Source organism: Anomaloglossus baeobatrachus, chromosome 3, assembly GCF_048569485.1.
Source record: "Anomaloglossus baeobatrachus isolate aAnoBae1 chromosome 3, aAnoBae1.hap1, whole genome shotgun sequence".
NCBI lineage: Eukaryota > Metazoa > Chordata > Amphibia > Anura > Aromobatidae > Anomaloglossus > Anomaloglossus baeobatrachus.
The window spans coordinates 583,488,321-583,506,231 of NC_134355.1; the positions used below are offsets into that span (position 1 = coordinate 583,488,321).

At 44.0% G+C, this 17,911-nt stretch overlaps 1 protein-coding gene across 1 annotated transcript in view; it reads left to right on the forward strand.

The window, feature by feature from the left end:
- Positions 1-17,911, forward strand: part of LOC142297315 (kyphoscoliosis peptidase-like) — a 91,837-nt gene that overhangs the window by 12,960 nt on the left and 60,966 nt on the right. The window contains exons 2-5 of the mRNA XM_075341553.1: positions 1,490-1,543; positions 1,663-1,713; positions 2,639-2,764; positions 5,771-5,824. Of these exons, the coding sequence (XP_075197668.1) occupies positions 1,490-1,543; positions 1,663-1,713; positions 2,639-2,764; positions 5,771-5,824 (285 nt within the window). The remainder of the gene's footprint in view (positions 1-1,489; positions 1,544-1,662; positions 1,714-2,638; positions 2,765-5,770; positions 5,825-17,911) is intronic.

The following is a 17,911-nucleotide window of genomic DNA, read 5'->3' on the forward strand; positions in this document are numbered from 1 at the left end:
GTGTTTAGCTCCTTAAATCTGCCCTCCAATCTTGTCAGATTCTCTTCAGCATCATAAACTCTTTGCTCTACCTCTGTCAGTCTCATATCATGGTGCTCCACATCCTCCTGCAGCGCAGCCAAAGCCTTCTTCACTGAGGCTGCTATTGCCTCTCTGATGTCTGCTGTCATGTCAGGATTTTAAAGGGAATTTATACAAAGGATCAGCCCTCCTAAGCCGTCTATATGGGCATGTAGGTCATACAAAGTTAAATAAACTAATACCTTGATATCAGCAATCTGATGTTTTATTCCAGAGAAATCCATGTTTTTCTTAAAGGAAGTCTGTTACCAAGTTTCTGCCACCTAATCTGAGAGCAGCATAATGTAGAGGCAGGGACCCCGATTCCAGGGGTATGTCACTTACTTGGCTACTTAGCGTAGTTTTGATAAAATCGCTGTCTTATCAGCAGCAGATTATTGCAAGAGGACTAGTAAACCTGCTGTCAGATAGTTGAGCACATTCATGTATAACTCCGCCCACACTACTCGTTGTCAGTTGTTTGTGTGTACACTGTACATGGACAGAAATCTGGCAATCAGTGTGGGCAGGATTATACAGTGCTAAGCATTCAGAGACCTTTAAATGAGTGGTTATGATTTCTGGGCTGGACACAGGGCTCCCTGAGAGTTTGTATCCAGATTTTATCTAAAATTAGTAAGACTTGTAATGACTGACAGTCTGCTCTCCTGATCTAACTGCAGAGATGTGTCTGATTACAGCTAACATTTCTTCAGCTTCCACTTCACAGGCAGCAAGTGTCTGAGAAGGGGGAATACACCTGAGCTGACAGCATTATGAGAGGAGAATTGTTACTGTGTTTTAGTTATAATCACACATAGCTCTACGGTGAGATCAGGAGGAGAAAACCCTGTCAGTAATTACATGTCTCACTCTAATAATTCCCTCTTTCATTTAAACTAAGCTCTGGAAGCAGATTCTCATGGAGATCTGTTTCCGGCCCATAAATTTTAAAAGCTCATTCACATCATGGCATATGATATTGGATTGCAGATATCAAGTCATTATTTTATTCAACTTTCTATGACTTACATGCTCATAAAAAAGGCTGTTGATCCTACTGGCAGATGCACTTTAAGGGCTCTTTAAACATTAAAGAAGAATTGCTTATTATGTTAGGGCAGATCGTTTAGCTGTATTTTCATCTATTGCCTGGAATATTGAACTATCTACTCCGGACGATATTTAATTTTTTTTTCTCCATAATAATGTGTATCTTACCAGGAAAATCGGGAGTCTTGATAATGGAATTTGTATGGCTTGTCTTACTCTTACTATTTTTCAATTTTGGAAGTAGTATATCTTGCCTCACTGTATCTACAGATTTACACATTTTGCACTGATCAGAAAATGCGTTCATATCTATATAGCTATGCATTATCAATTCTACTAATAAGTGACAATCCTCTCTTCTGGTATGTGCTTTCAGGTATTAAGGATGATAAAAAAGAGGAAGATGTTGAAGAAAACCACCAGGGCTTAAGTGAGTTGAAAAGACGAGATGGGAATAACCCATATAGAGCTGGCAGATGTGTCCACAACCATTAAGGGGAGATAATCACTGTACAATTAAATATTAATATAGTCTTCTTTTATTATCAGGTTATGAAAATGGACGACAAAACCAAGCCAGATTATCATTCATTAACAAAGGTATGAACACAATTAGGGTACTGTAAATAGGCCAGGCTGGAGAAAGCCGTTGTTGGAGCTGTAACGGTCACCATATTAATTGTCTTTGTTTTTCACTACTTTATTAACAAAACTAGATAAAAACTCATTAAATCAATTAAGCTGTACAGAACATAGTATTTACATGTTGCAAGTAAATAGTCTGCAAATGATCTATTCAGCCAGTCCTATATACTGTATATAACAAAAAACAGTAAATGAAGAGAATAAGAGCCCTCAGAATATTAATAGAATTACAATCTATTGACTTACCCCCGTAAGTGCATATTACCCGTTTTTTGTACCTGTTTGCCACTGTGTGGGTTTTTTGTTCCACTTTAATAGTGACTTGCTGGCTTTACTGTGCAGTACTTTACTAATGCGGTATCAGCGTGTTACTTAGTTATTGAATCTGGGAGCACACCTATCTTTTTGTATGTTACATGGTCCAAATGACTGTGCTTATATGTATAATGTTTAGACCAGTGGGGGGTTTCTTTCACTCTCTTGTGTCTTTGTGAACTTGTTTTTTATATGTAAAACTATGCAAAAATTATGTCCCCTGTAAATACTCAAGTAATCTTTGTACTAATAAAAATGTATTTTTTATATGCATTTTTTGTTATACCTTATTGAGCCATTTTAAGATGTAAGAAAAATAAGGGGTTATTTACTTGGCAAAGCAAAAGACTTCTTGTTTCTGTTGGTCTATATTCAAGCCTAGGATCTGTAGGAGTGGCTACCCTGGGTCTGAGCAAATCTTCTCTTCCCCTGTCTCTGTCTGTATCCATATACTGAGGCAACAGTCGATTCACTGAGTCGGCCTATCTGGACCCCGGATCCGCGGGCAACTTTGTGTAACAGACAATAGTGGATTAGTATCAGATACCCATCCACAAACTTCAAGTTCCCCCAGCAATTTCATCTGGCAATGGAAAACTCCTGATGAAGGCAGACAAGTTCATCATCCAGCAAGTAGAACTCCAGGTGGGAATTCTGCAAAGTGAAAAGATCACCTTCTACTTGTTATCAGGTTTGTCACATCCATTGCTACTTGGCCTGCCTTTGCTTTAAATGCACAAGCCTGTCTTGGACTGGTGATCCGGTGAGGTGCTTAGATGGGGTCAGTCCTGTCACGAGAAATGTCTCGTTCCTGTCTGTCCTGCTTGACCACCAGCAACTTCATCAAATCTTCCGGGTCTGTCACTCACCTACTGGTCCTATATCTTCGACAAGAAGGAGGCTTAAGCGAGCTTTACACGCTACGATTTCGCTACAGCGATCTCGTTGGGGTCACGGATTTTGTGACGCACATCCGGCCGCTGTAGCGATGTCGTAGCGTGTGACTTCTAGGAGCGATTTTGGATTGTTGCAAAAACGTCCAAAATCGCTCCTCGCTGACATGGGGGTCCGCTGCCAGTTATCGCTGCTGGGGCGAAGTTGATCCTCGTCCCTGCGGCAGCACGCATCGCTACGTGTGATGCCGCAGGAACAAAGATCATCTCCTTACCTGCCTCCGGCCATAATGCGGAAGGAAGGAGGTGGGCGGGATGTTATGTCCCGCTCATCTCCGCCCCTCCGCTTTCATTGGGCAGCTGATTTGTGACGTCGCTGTGACGCCGAACGGACCGCCCCCTTAGAAAGAAGGCGGTTCGCTGGTCACAGCGATGTCAAAGGGCAGGTAAGTACGTGTGACGGGGGTGCGCGATTTTGTGCGCGACGGGCAGCGATATGCCCGTCGCGCACAAAAGATGTGGGGCGGGTCTCATGCTAGCGATATCGGGCCGGATATCGCAGCATGTAAAGCCACCCTTAGACTTTACCACTACAGAGGCCGTATGATTGTCCAATTGACCTACTTCCTGAGCAACATGGTTTTACTGCTAGGGACACGCTTGCTAGTTGTCATGTCATGATCTGCTTCCCTGTATCCTGTGTCCGTAACCTGTGCCTTCTGACCTGTACCTGTGCTCCAGTACCTGTCATACCTGTCAGAACCTGCTGTACAAATCAGAACCTGCAATACCTGTTAGAACCTGCTTTATTTGCTCTACCTGCCGTAGCTGCCAAACCAGCAGTACCTGCCATACCAGCTGTGTCTGCCATATCCACTGTAACAGTCTGCACCAGCCATCCTGTCTACACCTGAGTTCATTCCTGCATCCTTGACCCATGAGGTAAGCTGCAACAATACCGAGGTATCCCCTGAAATAGCACCTGGCAACTACCTTCAAGCACAAGCCTTTCTTCACCATCAGAGGCTCTAGTGAAAACTAGGTAGTTATGCCCCTCCACGGTGAGCCAGTGCTGAGGCACAGTGGGTCTACACCCAACAGAATAACATGAGATCAGAATAAATTATTTATTTAACAAGATCAAACATTCTTGTTGTCTTCTTCAGTGTTGAGGACTTTGCTACTCTTTCACTCTAAAAGGCACATCCAGGTTACACAGAGCGCAGTGTGACCCACAAAGTCTGAAAAGCAGTGACATCACTCAGAAGAGGATCAGAGTGGCGCTGGATACCAGAGAAGACGGAGATCGATAAGTATATTAAAATATTAACACTACACTACATACACATATACACAGGTTTGGGGGGAAATTCACGGGAGAGCTTCTTTACGTGGTTTACTGCCTGTCTTATCTAAATATATCAGTATACGTACTGTATATCAATTTCCATGCCTGTCTGGTATCTAACAGTTCAGTTTCAAAAATGTGTTAATTTAAACTATAAAAAAAAACCTTGCAACACTTCAAGTCTCCATCCTATGGTCATTTAGTCTGTATACTTCAAGATCAATCATTACAGAAAGAAATCCCCACTTCAATGTTCGGCGCCACTCACTTATGCATTTGGAGTTAAGTGGCTCTGATGACGTAGCTTCCTCGCGTACTTCTCCTATTTATTAGAATAGGAAAAATTCATGATACCTAATGATTGTGAACTTGTGCCAACAAATATTTGGGGCAATGATTAAAGCCTGCTTTACACGAGACGACCGTTTGTGCGATGGCACGATCGATCGTATCCGCCCCCATCGTTTTTGCGTCACAGGCCATTAGTTGCCCGTGGCGCACAAACTCGTTTAACCCCCGTCACACGTACTTACCTTCCGGACGACCTCGCTGTGGGCGACGAACGTCCACTTCCTGGAGTGGGAGGGACGTTCGGCGTCACACCGACGTCACACAGCATCCGGGCAATAGAAGCGGAGGGGCGGAGATGAGCGGGTTGTAAACATCCCGCCCACCTCCTTCCTTCCATTAAGCCGTCGGGTGCCGCGGGAGGCAGGTAAGCTGCTGTTCATCGTTCCCGTGGTGTCACACGGAGCAACGTGTGATGCCACGGAAACGATGAACAACCGCCGCCATTTTAATTAAACAATTTTATGAAACCTAGCGACGAGTACACGACTCACGATTTGTGAGCGATACTGCGTCGCTAGGAGGTGTTACACGAGACGACGTCGTGTACGATGCCGGATGTGCGTCATGAAAACCGTGACCCCGATGTTGCATCGCACGATCAGTCATCTCGTGTAAAGCCCGCATTAATCTGAACAACTCTCCTCCTGATACACAAGTGAGTGGCACCAAACAACTCCTATAAAGATACTTCAAGCAGTATTACAGTGAATTAAATAAAGTATTGTTAATGAAAAGATATGTAATTTTCCAATATGTGTTTTGGTCATGTGGCAGAGACACATGTACAGTGCCTTCTCTTTGTAATCTGGAACTGCAGGAATATTTTACCTTCACATTGTGTATATACATGGTATGGTATTCCAGTGGTATTCAACCTTATCAACAAAAATTTTAGAAGTCAGAAGAACCTCTGTAATACAGTGTATGATGGATCATGCCACAATGTTTTTCCATACCAATTCAACTAAAAATAGATGCAGATATTTATAAGATTATTTGTTTTCATTTGCAATTCTTAAAATACACTAAGTGTGAAATGTACACTTTTAATTGGTTTTAATAATAATGTTCTTTTTATATGGACTTCTTACTCTATCTTTTTAAGGCTTCCAACACCATGAAGGTGAACGCAAACAGGAGGCAAACAGTATAGAGTCTAGTAAGTCAATTTCTTCTATTATACTACAAAAAATACACTTTATGAAAAATACCACAACTGCTAACTACAAAGTAGCTGCCAGGCCATAATAATAATGATATAAAAGTATAACTATGTTAGTGAATGCATTACCATGTTGAATGTTTCTACCCAGTTTTTCAAAAGTTGCAACATTTTCAAATAGTGATCTCTGGTATTATAAACTGCTTATTCTATTCTTTATTATGGGAGACTTTTTCTTCCAGACCACTAGTAAAGTGGATGTCCATTACTAGGGTAATCCCTTCTGATTCCACATGTTTCCTACATATAAAATAAAAAGCCTATACTCACCTCCTGTACCGCTGCTGTTGCAGCAGTGCTGTGACTCGTGTTCCTGGGGCTCACGTGGGTTGTGATGTCACGTGGGCCCTGCGTCCAATCAGCACTGGCTTCCTCTCACCAAATGAGAAAATAGACAGGAAATGAGCGGCAGCCAGAAAACTAACTTCCTGTTGATTAAATTGTTTGGTCCAAAGGTGAGGAGAAGAAGCCATCGCTGATTGGGCGCGGGTCTCTCGTGACGTCACAGCGTCCGGTGAGCTCCAGCACCTCAAGCCCTGGCATCGGCGGAACGTCGCCAGTACAGGAAGTGAGTAAAGGCTTTTTAGTTTACCTGGGGGAAATATGTGGAAACAGAAGGGGTTCCCCTTGTAGTGGACATCTCCTCTTAGGTTTCCTCTGTCTATATCCACTCTATTCTAGATGTCATCGAAGTCATTATATCGTTCTTTGCTCTTTTACATAGTTACATAGGTTGAAAAAAGACCTAGGTCCATCTAGTTCAACCTTCCTCCACCAATGATACATTTTGTCCCTAAGTCACTTATAACCAGCAATGCTGTGTGTAGTGAGGAAATCATCCAACCTTTTTTTTAAAGCTGTTATAGTGTCTGCCATTAATACAGTGACGCCCCTGGACTATCAGGTCATCACAGGGTACTGCACAAGCTGCCCTTCCGTGCAGTGTCCCAAGTCCCTCATGGTTCTAGGTCCCTATCTTATTGGTGTTCCCTACAACAGCAAATCAAATCCTAGATAAACACACCACCACACCCACCAGGCACACCAGTGGATGACTTGAGGGGAATAGAGTCTCCCACCTAGGGGGTCAGGGAGGGGAGATGATTAGTGTAGTGTGTAGTCTGTACTGAGGAGTGAAAATGAGAGGAAGCTGGGAGTGGTGGCTCCAAGGAGAGGCTGTCTAGGTTGCAGACGGTGGTCTGGACCTAGAGGAGTCGGACCCCCGGTCGCAGGGGATTGCGGCTAGGTGCTTGGACCTGTCAATTAGGATGGTCAGCAGCCTGGCACTATCACCGGTCCAGGACCGAAGGCACGGCGTGGTACACGGACCCTAGGTTGGGGAGAAGCTTTAGGCAACCCAGCAATTAACCTGAGGAGAACGGAGCCTTTATGATCTGTTCCCACCCGCTCCAGAATCGGGGCATTAGCGCAACAAGGGGGATAGGGCCTGTCAAACAAACGGTCCAGAAAATCCCAAGCATGAGCCCTGAGAGCAGGCTCCCACACTTAGCCACAGTGGGGAGCGGGGCCCGGCAAGTTTCAGACTACTGGGCCACCACATTGAAGTTAAACTAAGTGCCAGGAGACAGGTCACGGATCACCAGGCAACACCATAGGGGACGGGACCCAGACGAGCTCCCTTCAAGCGGCAGCGATACCCTGAGATTTGGTTTACCCGGTTGTCAGCGTCTGCTTATTGACTGAGTGAGTACCTGAGTGACCCCTGCATTCCATGGCATCCCACCAAGTCCCGAGGTCTGCCCCTACCCGGGGAGGGCAACGTCACCTAGCTGCCCCACTCCATCACCCTGGGTACTCCCAATGGCAGCAGCGGTACTCCCAATTACCGTACACCACAGGTGGCGTCACGAACTACATCTCCCCTATAAATATCCCCTTCTTTATTCGAGTGTGGCCTCTAGCCTCCGGGTCTGGACGCCCTCGAGCCACGAGTAATCATCCCCCGGATTCGAGCAGTTCGACCACTGCAGGAGCGACACACTACCTCTTGTGGTAGGGCATTCCACAGTCTGACTGCTCTAACTGTGAAGAACCCTTTCCTCTTTAGCTGCCGGAATCGCTTTTCTTCCATTCGCAGTGTATGCCCCCTGGTCCTTAGTACTGTCTTTGGAAGAAATTAGTCATGTGCCAGTGTTTTATATTGACCACACATGTATTTATACATATAAATGAGATCTACTCTGAGACATCTTTTTTCTAAGCTGAACATATCTAACATTTTCAACCTCTCATCATATGTGAGGCCTTCCATTCCTTGTAGTAGTCTAGTTGCCCGCCTTTGATCTGACTCTAACTTCTGAATGTCCTTCTTAAAATGCGGAGCCCAAAACTGGATCCCATATTCCAGACATGACCTTACTGACTTATCTTTCATGAATCCATGCTGTCTGTCAGTTATTATATTATTTTCTGCAATATATTTTTGCATGTCATCCCTTAAAATGCCCTCAAAAACTTTGCATTCTACTGATGTCAGGCTTATTGGACGGTAGTTGCTTGGATCCACCCTCTTACCTTTCTTAAATATCGGTACCACATCAGCAATCCTCCAATCCTGAGGCACCAACCCTGATACAAGCGAATCTAAAAAGAAGAGATACAGCGGTCTGTTTACTCAGACGCAGGCGTACTTCTTCTTGTGTTAAATTCATTTATATCGGGTCGTGAACTTTGATTTATCACTTGTTGATTGATTCCTGGAACAGTCTGCTCCTTGGTGAACACTGATGAGAAGTGCCTGTTTAATATCTCAGTCTTTTGTTTGTCCTCTATAACTAACTTGTTATTATATTTTATGGGGCAGATACTATCCTTTATTTTTCTTTTTGCATTAATGTATTTATAAAATATTTTGGGATTTCTTTTAATGTCCTTAGTTACATAGTTACATAGTTACTTAGGTTGAAAAAAGACCTGGTCCATCTAGTTCAACCTTCCTCCACCAGTTCTACATTTAGTCACTAAGTCATTTATAACCAACAATGTTTTGTGTACTGAGGAAATCATCCAGCCCTTTTTTAAAAGCTGTTATAGTATCTGCCATTACAACCTCTTGTGGTAGTGTATTCCACAGTCTGACCACTCTAACTGTAAAGAACCCTTTCCTATTTAGGTGTCGGAATCGCTTTTCTTCCACTCGCAGTGAGTGCCCCCTGGTCCTTAGTATTGTTTTTGGAAGAAATAAGTCATGTGCCAGTCCTTTATATTGACCACACATGTATTTATACATATAAATGAGATCTCCTCTGAGACGTCTTTTTTTTAGGCTAAACATATCTAACTTTTTCAACCTGCCATCATATGGGAGGCCTTCCATTCCTTGTAATAGTCTAGTTGCCCGCCTTTGAACTGACTCTAACTTCTGAATGTCCTTTTTAAAATGTGGAGCCCAAAACTGGATCCCGTATTCCAGATGTGGCCTTACAAGTGATTTATAGAGGGGTAACAATACGTTGGGATCACGGGATCTAATCTCTCTTTTTATACACCCTAAAATCTTGTTTGCTTTAGCAGCTGCTGCTTGACATTGAGTGCTGCTGCTCAGCTTATTTGTAATGAGAATACCCAAGTCCTTCTCCTGTTCTGTAGTCCCGAGTTTACTTCCATTTAATGTATACGCAGCTATAGGATTACTCCATCCTAGGTGCATTACTTTACATTTATCAACATTAAATCTCATTTGCCAAGTATCTGCCCATTCTGACATCTTATCCAGATCTTTTTGTAATATTGTACTATCCAGGTCAGTTTTTAATATCCTACATAGTTTGGTGTCATCGGCAAAGACTGACACTGTACTATCAATCCCATCCACAAGGTCATTAATAAAGAGAGTAAAAAGAATCGGTCCAAGCACAGATCCCTGCGGCACCCCACTGCTGACTATAGCCCATTTAGAGAATGTACCATTTATGACTACTCTTTGTTTCCTATCTTTTAGCCAATTCCTTACCCAGTTGCATATTGTGTCCCCTAGTCCTTGCTTCTGGAGCTTTAGTATAAGGCTATTATGTGGTACAGTAATATTTTGGGATTTCTTTTAATGTCCTTAGTGATTTTTGTTTCAGTAGCTAATTTTGCTTGCTTGATTTCTTTTTTGCATTTCCTATTGATTTCTTTATACTTCTGAAATGCTATTTCCGTATTCTCAGCCTTTAAAATTTTAAATGCCCTTTGTTTTTGTTTTATTATACTTTGTACAGTCTTATTTATCCATAGTGGTTTCTTTTTATTCCTGGACATTTTATTACCAGAGGGTTTAAGTGTTTTACAGGACTCTAGTAGTATATCTTTAAACGTACCCCATTTATGTTCGGTATCTCCAGTTACCATGACACTATCCCAATCTACACATTTAAGCTCTTCCCTCTCCACCAGGCCCCAGTCACAGCCGCAGCAGAGGGGCCCAGCGGTGTCGTTTAAGCCACTGCACACACGGCTAAATTGCAGGCGAAGCCCTTCTAGGGCATCGCATGCAAATCAGCCATGTGACCGGAAGCGAGGCACTGGAGCAGAGCAGGGAGGTAGCGCATCATCACACAGCACTGTGATGGGGTAATCACTCTGCACCTCAACACAGTGCTGTGGGCAACGCGGAGGTGGCGAGGACGCGGCATCCTGCAGGGAAAGGTAGGCGCTCGGTGAGCTGAACATGGGTGGTGGGGGGCGCTCCTGTCTTACTTTAGCTCAGGGGTTGCAACCGCGGGCCTGCGATGAGTTTTTCTGCGGCCCCTGGGCAGATTCCCCGGGGCAGCAGGGCTCGGGTGCTTACACTTACAAATGTGGTCAGGACCTGCTGTGTGCCTGGAGTCCGCCCTCTGGTGTTGTGTGCCTGCTCCCCAGTGCTGTCTAGCCCCCTCACAGTGCTGTGTGCCACCCCCCCACAGTGCTGTGTGCCACCCCCCCACAGTGCTGTGTGCAGTCCCCCCACAGTGCTGTCTGCAGGCCCCCCCACAGTGCTGTGTGCAGCCTCCCTCACAGTGCTATGTGCAGCCCCCCCCCCACAGTGCTGCGCGCAGCCCCCCCACAGTGCTGTGTGCAGCACCCTCCAGTGCTGTTAATCACCCCCAGTGTTGTGTTCCCTCTAATGCTGTGTATCACCCCCAGTGATGATTGCCCCCCTAGTGATGTCTGCCCTCCGCAATTGCTGTCCGTGCCACTCAGTGCTGTCCGTGCCTCCCTAGTTATGGCTATGCCCCCATAGTGCTGTCCGTGCCCCCCTAGGGATGTCTGTGCGCCCCCTAGTGATGTCTGTGTGCCCCCGAGTGATGTCTGTGCACCCCCTAGTGATGTCTGTGTGCCCCCCTAGTGATGTCTGTGCGCCCCCTAGTGATGTCTGTGAGCCCCCCCTAGTGATGTCAGTGCGCCCCCCTAGTGATGTCTGTATTGTAATTTTTTGGGGGAAATACTTCATCTGGAACAACTTCAAGGGTATTAACACTTTTGGCCGTGTGTGTTTGTGTGTGTGTGTGTATTATATATATATATATATATATGTATATATATATATACAGTGCCTACAAGTAGTATTCAACCCCCTGCAGATTTAGCAGGTTTACACATTCGGAATTAACTTGGCATTGTGACATTTGGACTGTAGATCAGCCTGGAAGTGTGAAATGCACTGCAGCAAAAAAGAATGTCATTTCTTTTTTTATTTTTTTTTTTAAATTGTGAAAAGTTTATTCAGAGAGTCATTTATTATTCAATCCCTCAAACCACAAGAATTCTGTTTGGTTCCCCTAAAGTATTAAGAAGTATTTCAGGCACAAAGAACAATGAGCTTCACATGTTTGGATTAATTATCTCTTTTTCCAGCCTTTTCTGACTAATTAAGACCCTCCCCAAACTTGTGAACAGCACTCATACTTGGTCAACATGGGAAAGACAAAGGAGCATTCCAAGGCTATCAGAGACAAGATCGTGGAGGGTCACAAGGCTGGCAAGGGGTACAAAACCCTTTCCAAGGAGTTGGGCCTACCTGTCTCCACTGTTGGGAGCATCATCCGGAAGTGGAAGGCTTATGGAACTACTGTTAGCCTTCCACGGCCTGGACAGCCTTTGAAAGTTTCCACCCGTGCCAAGGCCAGGCTTGTCCGAAGAGTCAAGGCTAACCCAAGGACAACAAGGAAGGAGCTCCGGGAAGATCTCATGGCAGTGGGGACATTGGTTTCAGTCAATACCATAAGTAACGTACTCCACCGCAATGGTCTCCGTTCCAGACGAGCCCGTAAGGTACCTTTACTTTCAAAGCGTCATGTCAAGGCTCGTCTACAGTTTGCTCATGATCACTTGAAGGACTCTGAGACAGACTGGTTTAAGGTTCTCTGGTCTGATGAGACCAAGATTGATATCTTTGGTGCCAACCACACACGTGACGTTTGGAGACTGGATGAAACTGCATACGACCCCAAGAATACCATCCCTACAGTCAAGCATGGTGGTGGCAGCATCATGCTGTGGGGCTGTTTCTCAGCCAAGGGGCCTGGCCATCTGGTCTGTATCCATGGGAAGATGGATAGCACAGCCTACCTGGAGATTTTGTCCAAGAACCTCCGCTCCTCCATCAAGGATCTTAAGATGGGTCGGCATTTCATCTTCCAACAAGACAACGACCCAATGTACACAGCCAAGAAAACCAAGGCCTGGTTCAAGAGGGAAAAAATCAAGGTGTTGCAGTGGCCTAGTCAGTCTCCTGACCTTAACCCTATTGAAAACTTGGGGAAGGAGCTCAAGATTAAAGTCCATATGAGACACCCAAAGAACCTAGATAACTTGGAGAAGATCTGCATGGAGGAGTGGGCCAAGATAACTCCAGAGACCTGTGCCGGCCTGATCAGGTCTTATAAAAGACGATTATTAGCTGTAATTGCAAACAAGGGTTATTCCACAAAAAATTAAACCTAGGGGTTGAATAATAATTGACCCACACTTTTATGTTGAACATTTATTAAAATTTAACTGAGCAACATAACTTGTTGGTTTGTAAGATTTATGCATCTGTTAATAAATCCTGCTCTTGTTTGAAGTTTGCAGGCTCTAACTTATTTGCATCTTATCAAACCTGCTAAATCTGCAGGGGGTTGAATACTACTTGTAGGCACTGTATATATATATATATACATATAAAATATATATATATATATATATATATATATATACTAGCTGTAGTACCCAGTGCTGCCTGGGATAGTAACTGTCTCTCTGTCTCTCTCCCAGCCTCTGTCTGTCTCTTTGCCTGTCTATCTCTTCCCTTTGTGTCTGTCTCTGTCTGTCTGTCTGTCTCTCTCTGTGTGTCTGTCTTTTTCCCTGTCTGTCTTTTTTTCTGTTTGTCCCTGTCTGTCTCTTTCCCTGTGTGTCTGACTCTGTGAGTTTGTCTCTGTCTCTTTCCCTGTCTTCCTCTTTCCCTGTCTGCCTCTTTCTGTTTGTTTCTTTTTTTGGTTGGCTGTCTCTGTCTCTTTCTCTGTCTGTCTCTTTCTCTGTTTGTCTCTTTCTGTCTGTCTCTTTCTGTCTGTCTCTTTCTGTTTGTCTCTTTTCCTGGCTGTCTGTCTCTGTCTCTCTGTCTGTCTATGTCTCCTTCCCTGTCTTTCTCTGTCTCTTTTTCTGTCTTTCTCTGTCTCTCTTTTACTGTCTCTCTTTCCCTATCTTTCTCTGTCTCTCTTTCCCTATCTGTCTCTTTCCCTGTCTTTCTGTGTCTCTCTTTCCCTGTTTCTCCCTGTCTGTCTCTTTCACTGCTCGCCTCTTTCCCTGTCTGCCTCTTTCCCTGTCTGTCTATTTTCATGTCTGTCTATTTTCCTGTCTGTCTCTGTCTCTCCCTGTCTGTCTCTTTCCCTCTCTTTTACTGTCTCTCTTCCCCTGTCTGTCTCTGTCTGTCTTTCCCTGTCTGTCTCTCTCTATCTGTCTCTCCACCGATATCATATCACCTCACACATAAGCTTCTTATATAAAAATATCCTTTGTTGCCTATAGCAACCAATCACAGCTCCTATTAATAGCCTGTAGCTTCCAGCTCCATTGACTTTAATGGAGGCAGGTTTTTTGGAGAGTAACTGTAAACTGCAGGGTTAAATTTTCCCCTCAAAACAATAGTCTTTGACGTTCCCTGAGTCACATGAGGTGTCTGTGCAAAATTTTGTGATTGTAAATGTGACCGTGCGGATTCCTTTAGCGGACATACACACATACATACACACATACACACATACGTACATACATACTGTCAGCTTTATATAATATATTTTTTCATATATACAGTTAGGTCCAGAAATATTTGGACAGTGACACAATTTTCGCGAGTTGGGCTCTGCATGCCACCACATTGGATTTGAAATGAAACCTCTACAACAGAATTCAAGTGCAGATTGTAACGTTTAATTTGAAGGTTTGAACAAAAATATCTGATAGAAATTGTAGGAATTGTACACATTTCTTTACAAACACTCCACATTTTAGGAGGTCAAAAGTAATTGGACAAATAAACCAAACCCAAAAAAAAAATTGTTATTTTCAATATTTTGTTGCGAATCCTTTGGAGGCAATCACTGCCTTAAGTCTGGAACCCATGGACATCACCAAACGCTGGGTTTCCTCCTTCTTAATGCTTTGCCAGGCCTTTACAGCCGCAGCCTTCAGGTCTTGCTTGTTTGTGGGTCTTTCCGTCTTAAGTCTGGATTTGAGCAAGTGAAATGCATGCTCAATTGGGTTAAGATCTGGTGATTGACTTGGCCATTGCAGAATGTTCCACTCTTTTGCACTCATGAACTCCTGGGTAGCTTTGGCTGTATGCTTGGGGTCATTGTCCATCTGTACTATGAAGCGCCGTCCGATCAACTTTGCGGCATTTGGATGAATCTGGGTTGAAAGTGTATCCCCGTACACTTCAGAATTCATCCGGCTACTCTTGTCTGCTGTTATGTCATCAATAAACACATGTGACCCAGTGCCATTGAAAGCCATGCATGCCCATGCCATCACGTTGCCTCCACCATGTTTTACAGAGGATGTGGTGTGCCTTGGATCATGTGCCGTTCCCTTTCTTCTCCAAAGTTTTTTCTTCCCATCATTCTGGTACAGGTTGATCTTGGTCTCATCTGTCCATAGAATACTTTTCCAGAACTGAGCTGGCTTCATGAGGTGTTTTTCAGCAAATTTAACTCTGGCCTGTCTATTTTTGGAATTGATGAATGGTTTGCATCTAGATGTGAACCCTTTGTATTTACTTTCATGGAGTCTTCTCTTTACTGTTGACTTAGAGACAGATACACCTACTTCACTGAGAGTGTTCTGGACTTCAGTTGATGTTGTGAACGGGTTCTTCTTCACCAAAGAAAGTATGCGGCGATCATCCACCACTGTTGTCATCCGTGGACGCCCAGGCCTTTTTGAGTTCCCAAGCTCACCAGTCAATTCCTTTTTTCTCAGAATGTACCCGACTGTTGATTTTGCTACTCCAAGCATGTCTGCTATCTCTCTGATGGATTTTTTCTTTTTTTTCAGCCTCAGGATGTTCTGCTTCACCTCAATTGAGAGTTCCTTAGACCGCATGTTGTCTGGTCACAGCAACAGCTTCCAAATGCAAAACCACACACCTGTAATCAACCCCAGACCTTTTAACTACTTCATTGATTACAGGTTAACGAGGGAGACACCTTCAGAGTTAATTGCAGCCCTTAGAGTCCCTTGTCCAATTACTTTTGGTCCCTTGAAAAAGAGGAGGCTATGCATTACAGAGCTATGATTCCTAAACCCTTTCTCCGATTTGGATGTGAAAACTCTCATATTGCAGCTGGGAGTGTGCACTTTCAGCCCATATTATCTATATAATTGTATTTCTGAACATGTTTTGTAAACAGCTAAAATAACAAAACTTGTGTCACTGTCCAAATATTTCTGGACCTAACTGTGTATATATATATATATATATATATATATATATATATATATATATATTTCACATGTTTCCAAGCATGGCGTTAAGAGTGTGGAAGGTTTGAGGGGTGGAAGTGGGGATGGGGTGGAGCCTGGGCAGAGTCTCAAGGGGGCCCAAAAATTTTGCCAGTATGTGGCCCTGAAATTCCTAGTGGCGGCCCTGTTGAAGCTTACCATATTATAACCGCCATTGCCCATGTGCTCCCGGACCTGTAGATCTGAAATTGTATCCGGTCTATTTGACAGGACCAGATCTAGCAAATTATCTCCCCTGGTAGTTTCATCTACCAGCTGAGAGAGGAAATTGTCTTGAATTGCAGATAAGAACTTACAGCTTTTAGCACAACCAGAAGATTCTATGTCCCACTGTATGTCTGGATAGTTGAAATCCCCCATAATAAGAACCCGATTATTATTATTAGCTGCCTTTTCAATTTGTTGCAGCATTTCACCCTCTATTTGTTCAGGCATGTTAGGAGGCTTATAGCAAACTCCAATTACCATTTTTCCATTATTCCCCACCCCATGTACATTTACCCTTACTGACTCTACATTGCTACAATTCCCCCCAAAGCCATCATTCAACAAAGGTTTTAGGTTAGATTTGATAAATATACACACCCCACCACCTTTTTGGCCTTTCCTGTCCTTCCTAAATGTACTATAACCCTGTATGTTTGTCACCCAGTCATGGCTTTCATCCAGCCAGGTTTCCGTAATGCCCACCACATCATAATCCATGGTTGACATAAGAGTCTCCAATTCATTCATTTTGTTTACAAGACTTCTTGCATTTGCCAGTAGACATTTAATTCTATTAACACAATTATTACTCCTAGCCTCCCTACATTCCTTGCATGTGCCAGCCCTCCCAATTCTTCATTGACCCCTTCCGTTTCACTGTCGGTATCTGCTCTATCTATCCCCTTATTTGCTCTATTACCCTCCCTCCCCCCAGATCCTAGTTTAAAAGCACCTCCATTCGTCTGACCATTTTCTCCCCCAGCACAGCTGCACCTTCCCCATTGAGGTGCAGCCCGTCCCTACTGTAGAGCCTGTAACCGACTGAAAAATTCTCTCAGTTCTCCATGAACCCGAACCCTCCCTAAATGCACCAATTTCTAAGCCACGTATTTATCTCCCTAAGCTTCCGCTGTCTTTCTAGTGACACTCATGGCATCGGTAGTATTTCTGAAAACACCACCTTGGAGGTCCTGGACTTCAGCTTCTCTCCTAGTTCCCTGTAATCATTTTTAAGGACCTCATACCTGCTTCTAACTTTGTCATTAGTACCAATGTGCACCATGACCGCTGGGTTTTCCCCAGCCCCACCTAGCAATCTGTCTATCCAATCGCAATATGCCGAACCCGAGCACCCGGCAGACAACACACTGTTCGGCATTCACGGTCTCAATGACAGATGACCCTGTCTTTCCACCTAAATATAGAGTCCCCTACCACCAACATCTGTCTGGCCTTTGCTGCACTCCTATTTCCCTCCTTCTGACAGCAGTTGTTTTCCTGGTTGGTAGGAGCAATGTCTTGCTGTAGTGACCCTAGTCCTGGTCCTTTATTCCTAATATCAGCCAAACAGGCATATTTACTAGGTTGTGCCGGATCAGGGCTGGGCTCCCTGACACTTTTTCCCCTACCTCTTCTTCCAATGGTTATCCAGCTACCTACCTCTGGGTCCCGACCTTTCCCACCTCCACCCTCCTCCATATTACTGGCCCCAGCCAGAGAAAGCTCAGTGAGCTCTAAACTCCTCTCCAGGTTTGCAATGCTCCTGAGTGTGGCAAGCTGCTTATTTAGATCAGTTACCTGGGCTTCCAAATATGCAACATGTTTGCATCGAGTGCAGACATATTCACCCTCGAACGGCTGTTCAAGGCATGCATACATCTGACAAGATACACACCTGGAAGCATTGTCCATGGAGCCGCTATTAAATGGGGATAAACAGTACAGAAAAAAGTAGAAAAACAAAGAAAAAACAATGGGAAACTTATAAGGATTACTTCAAACTATTCTCTTGTGTCAAACTATGAACTTGTGCTAAACTATGCACTTACCTGC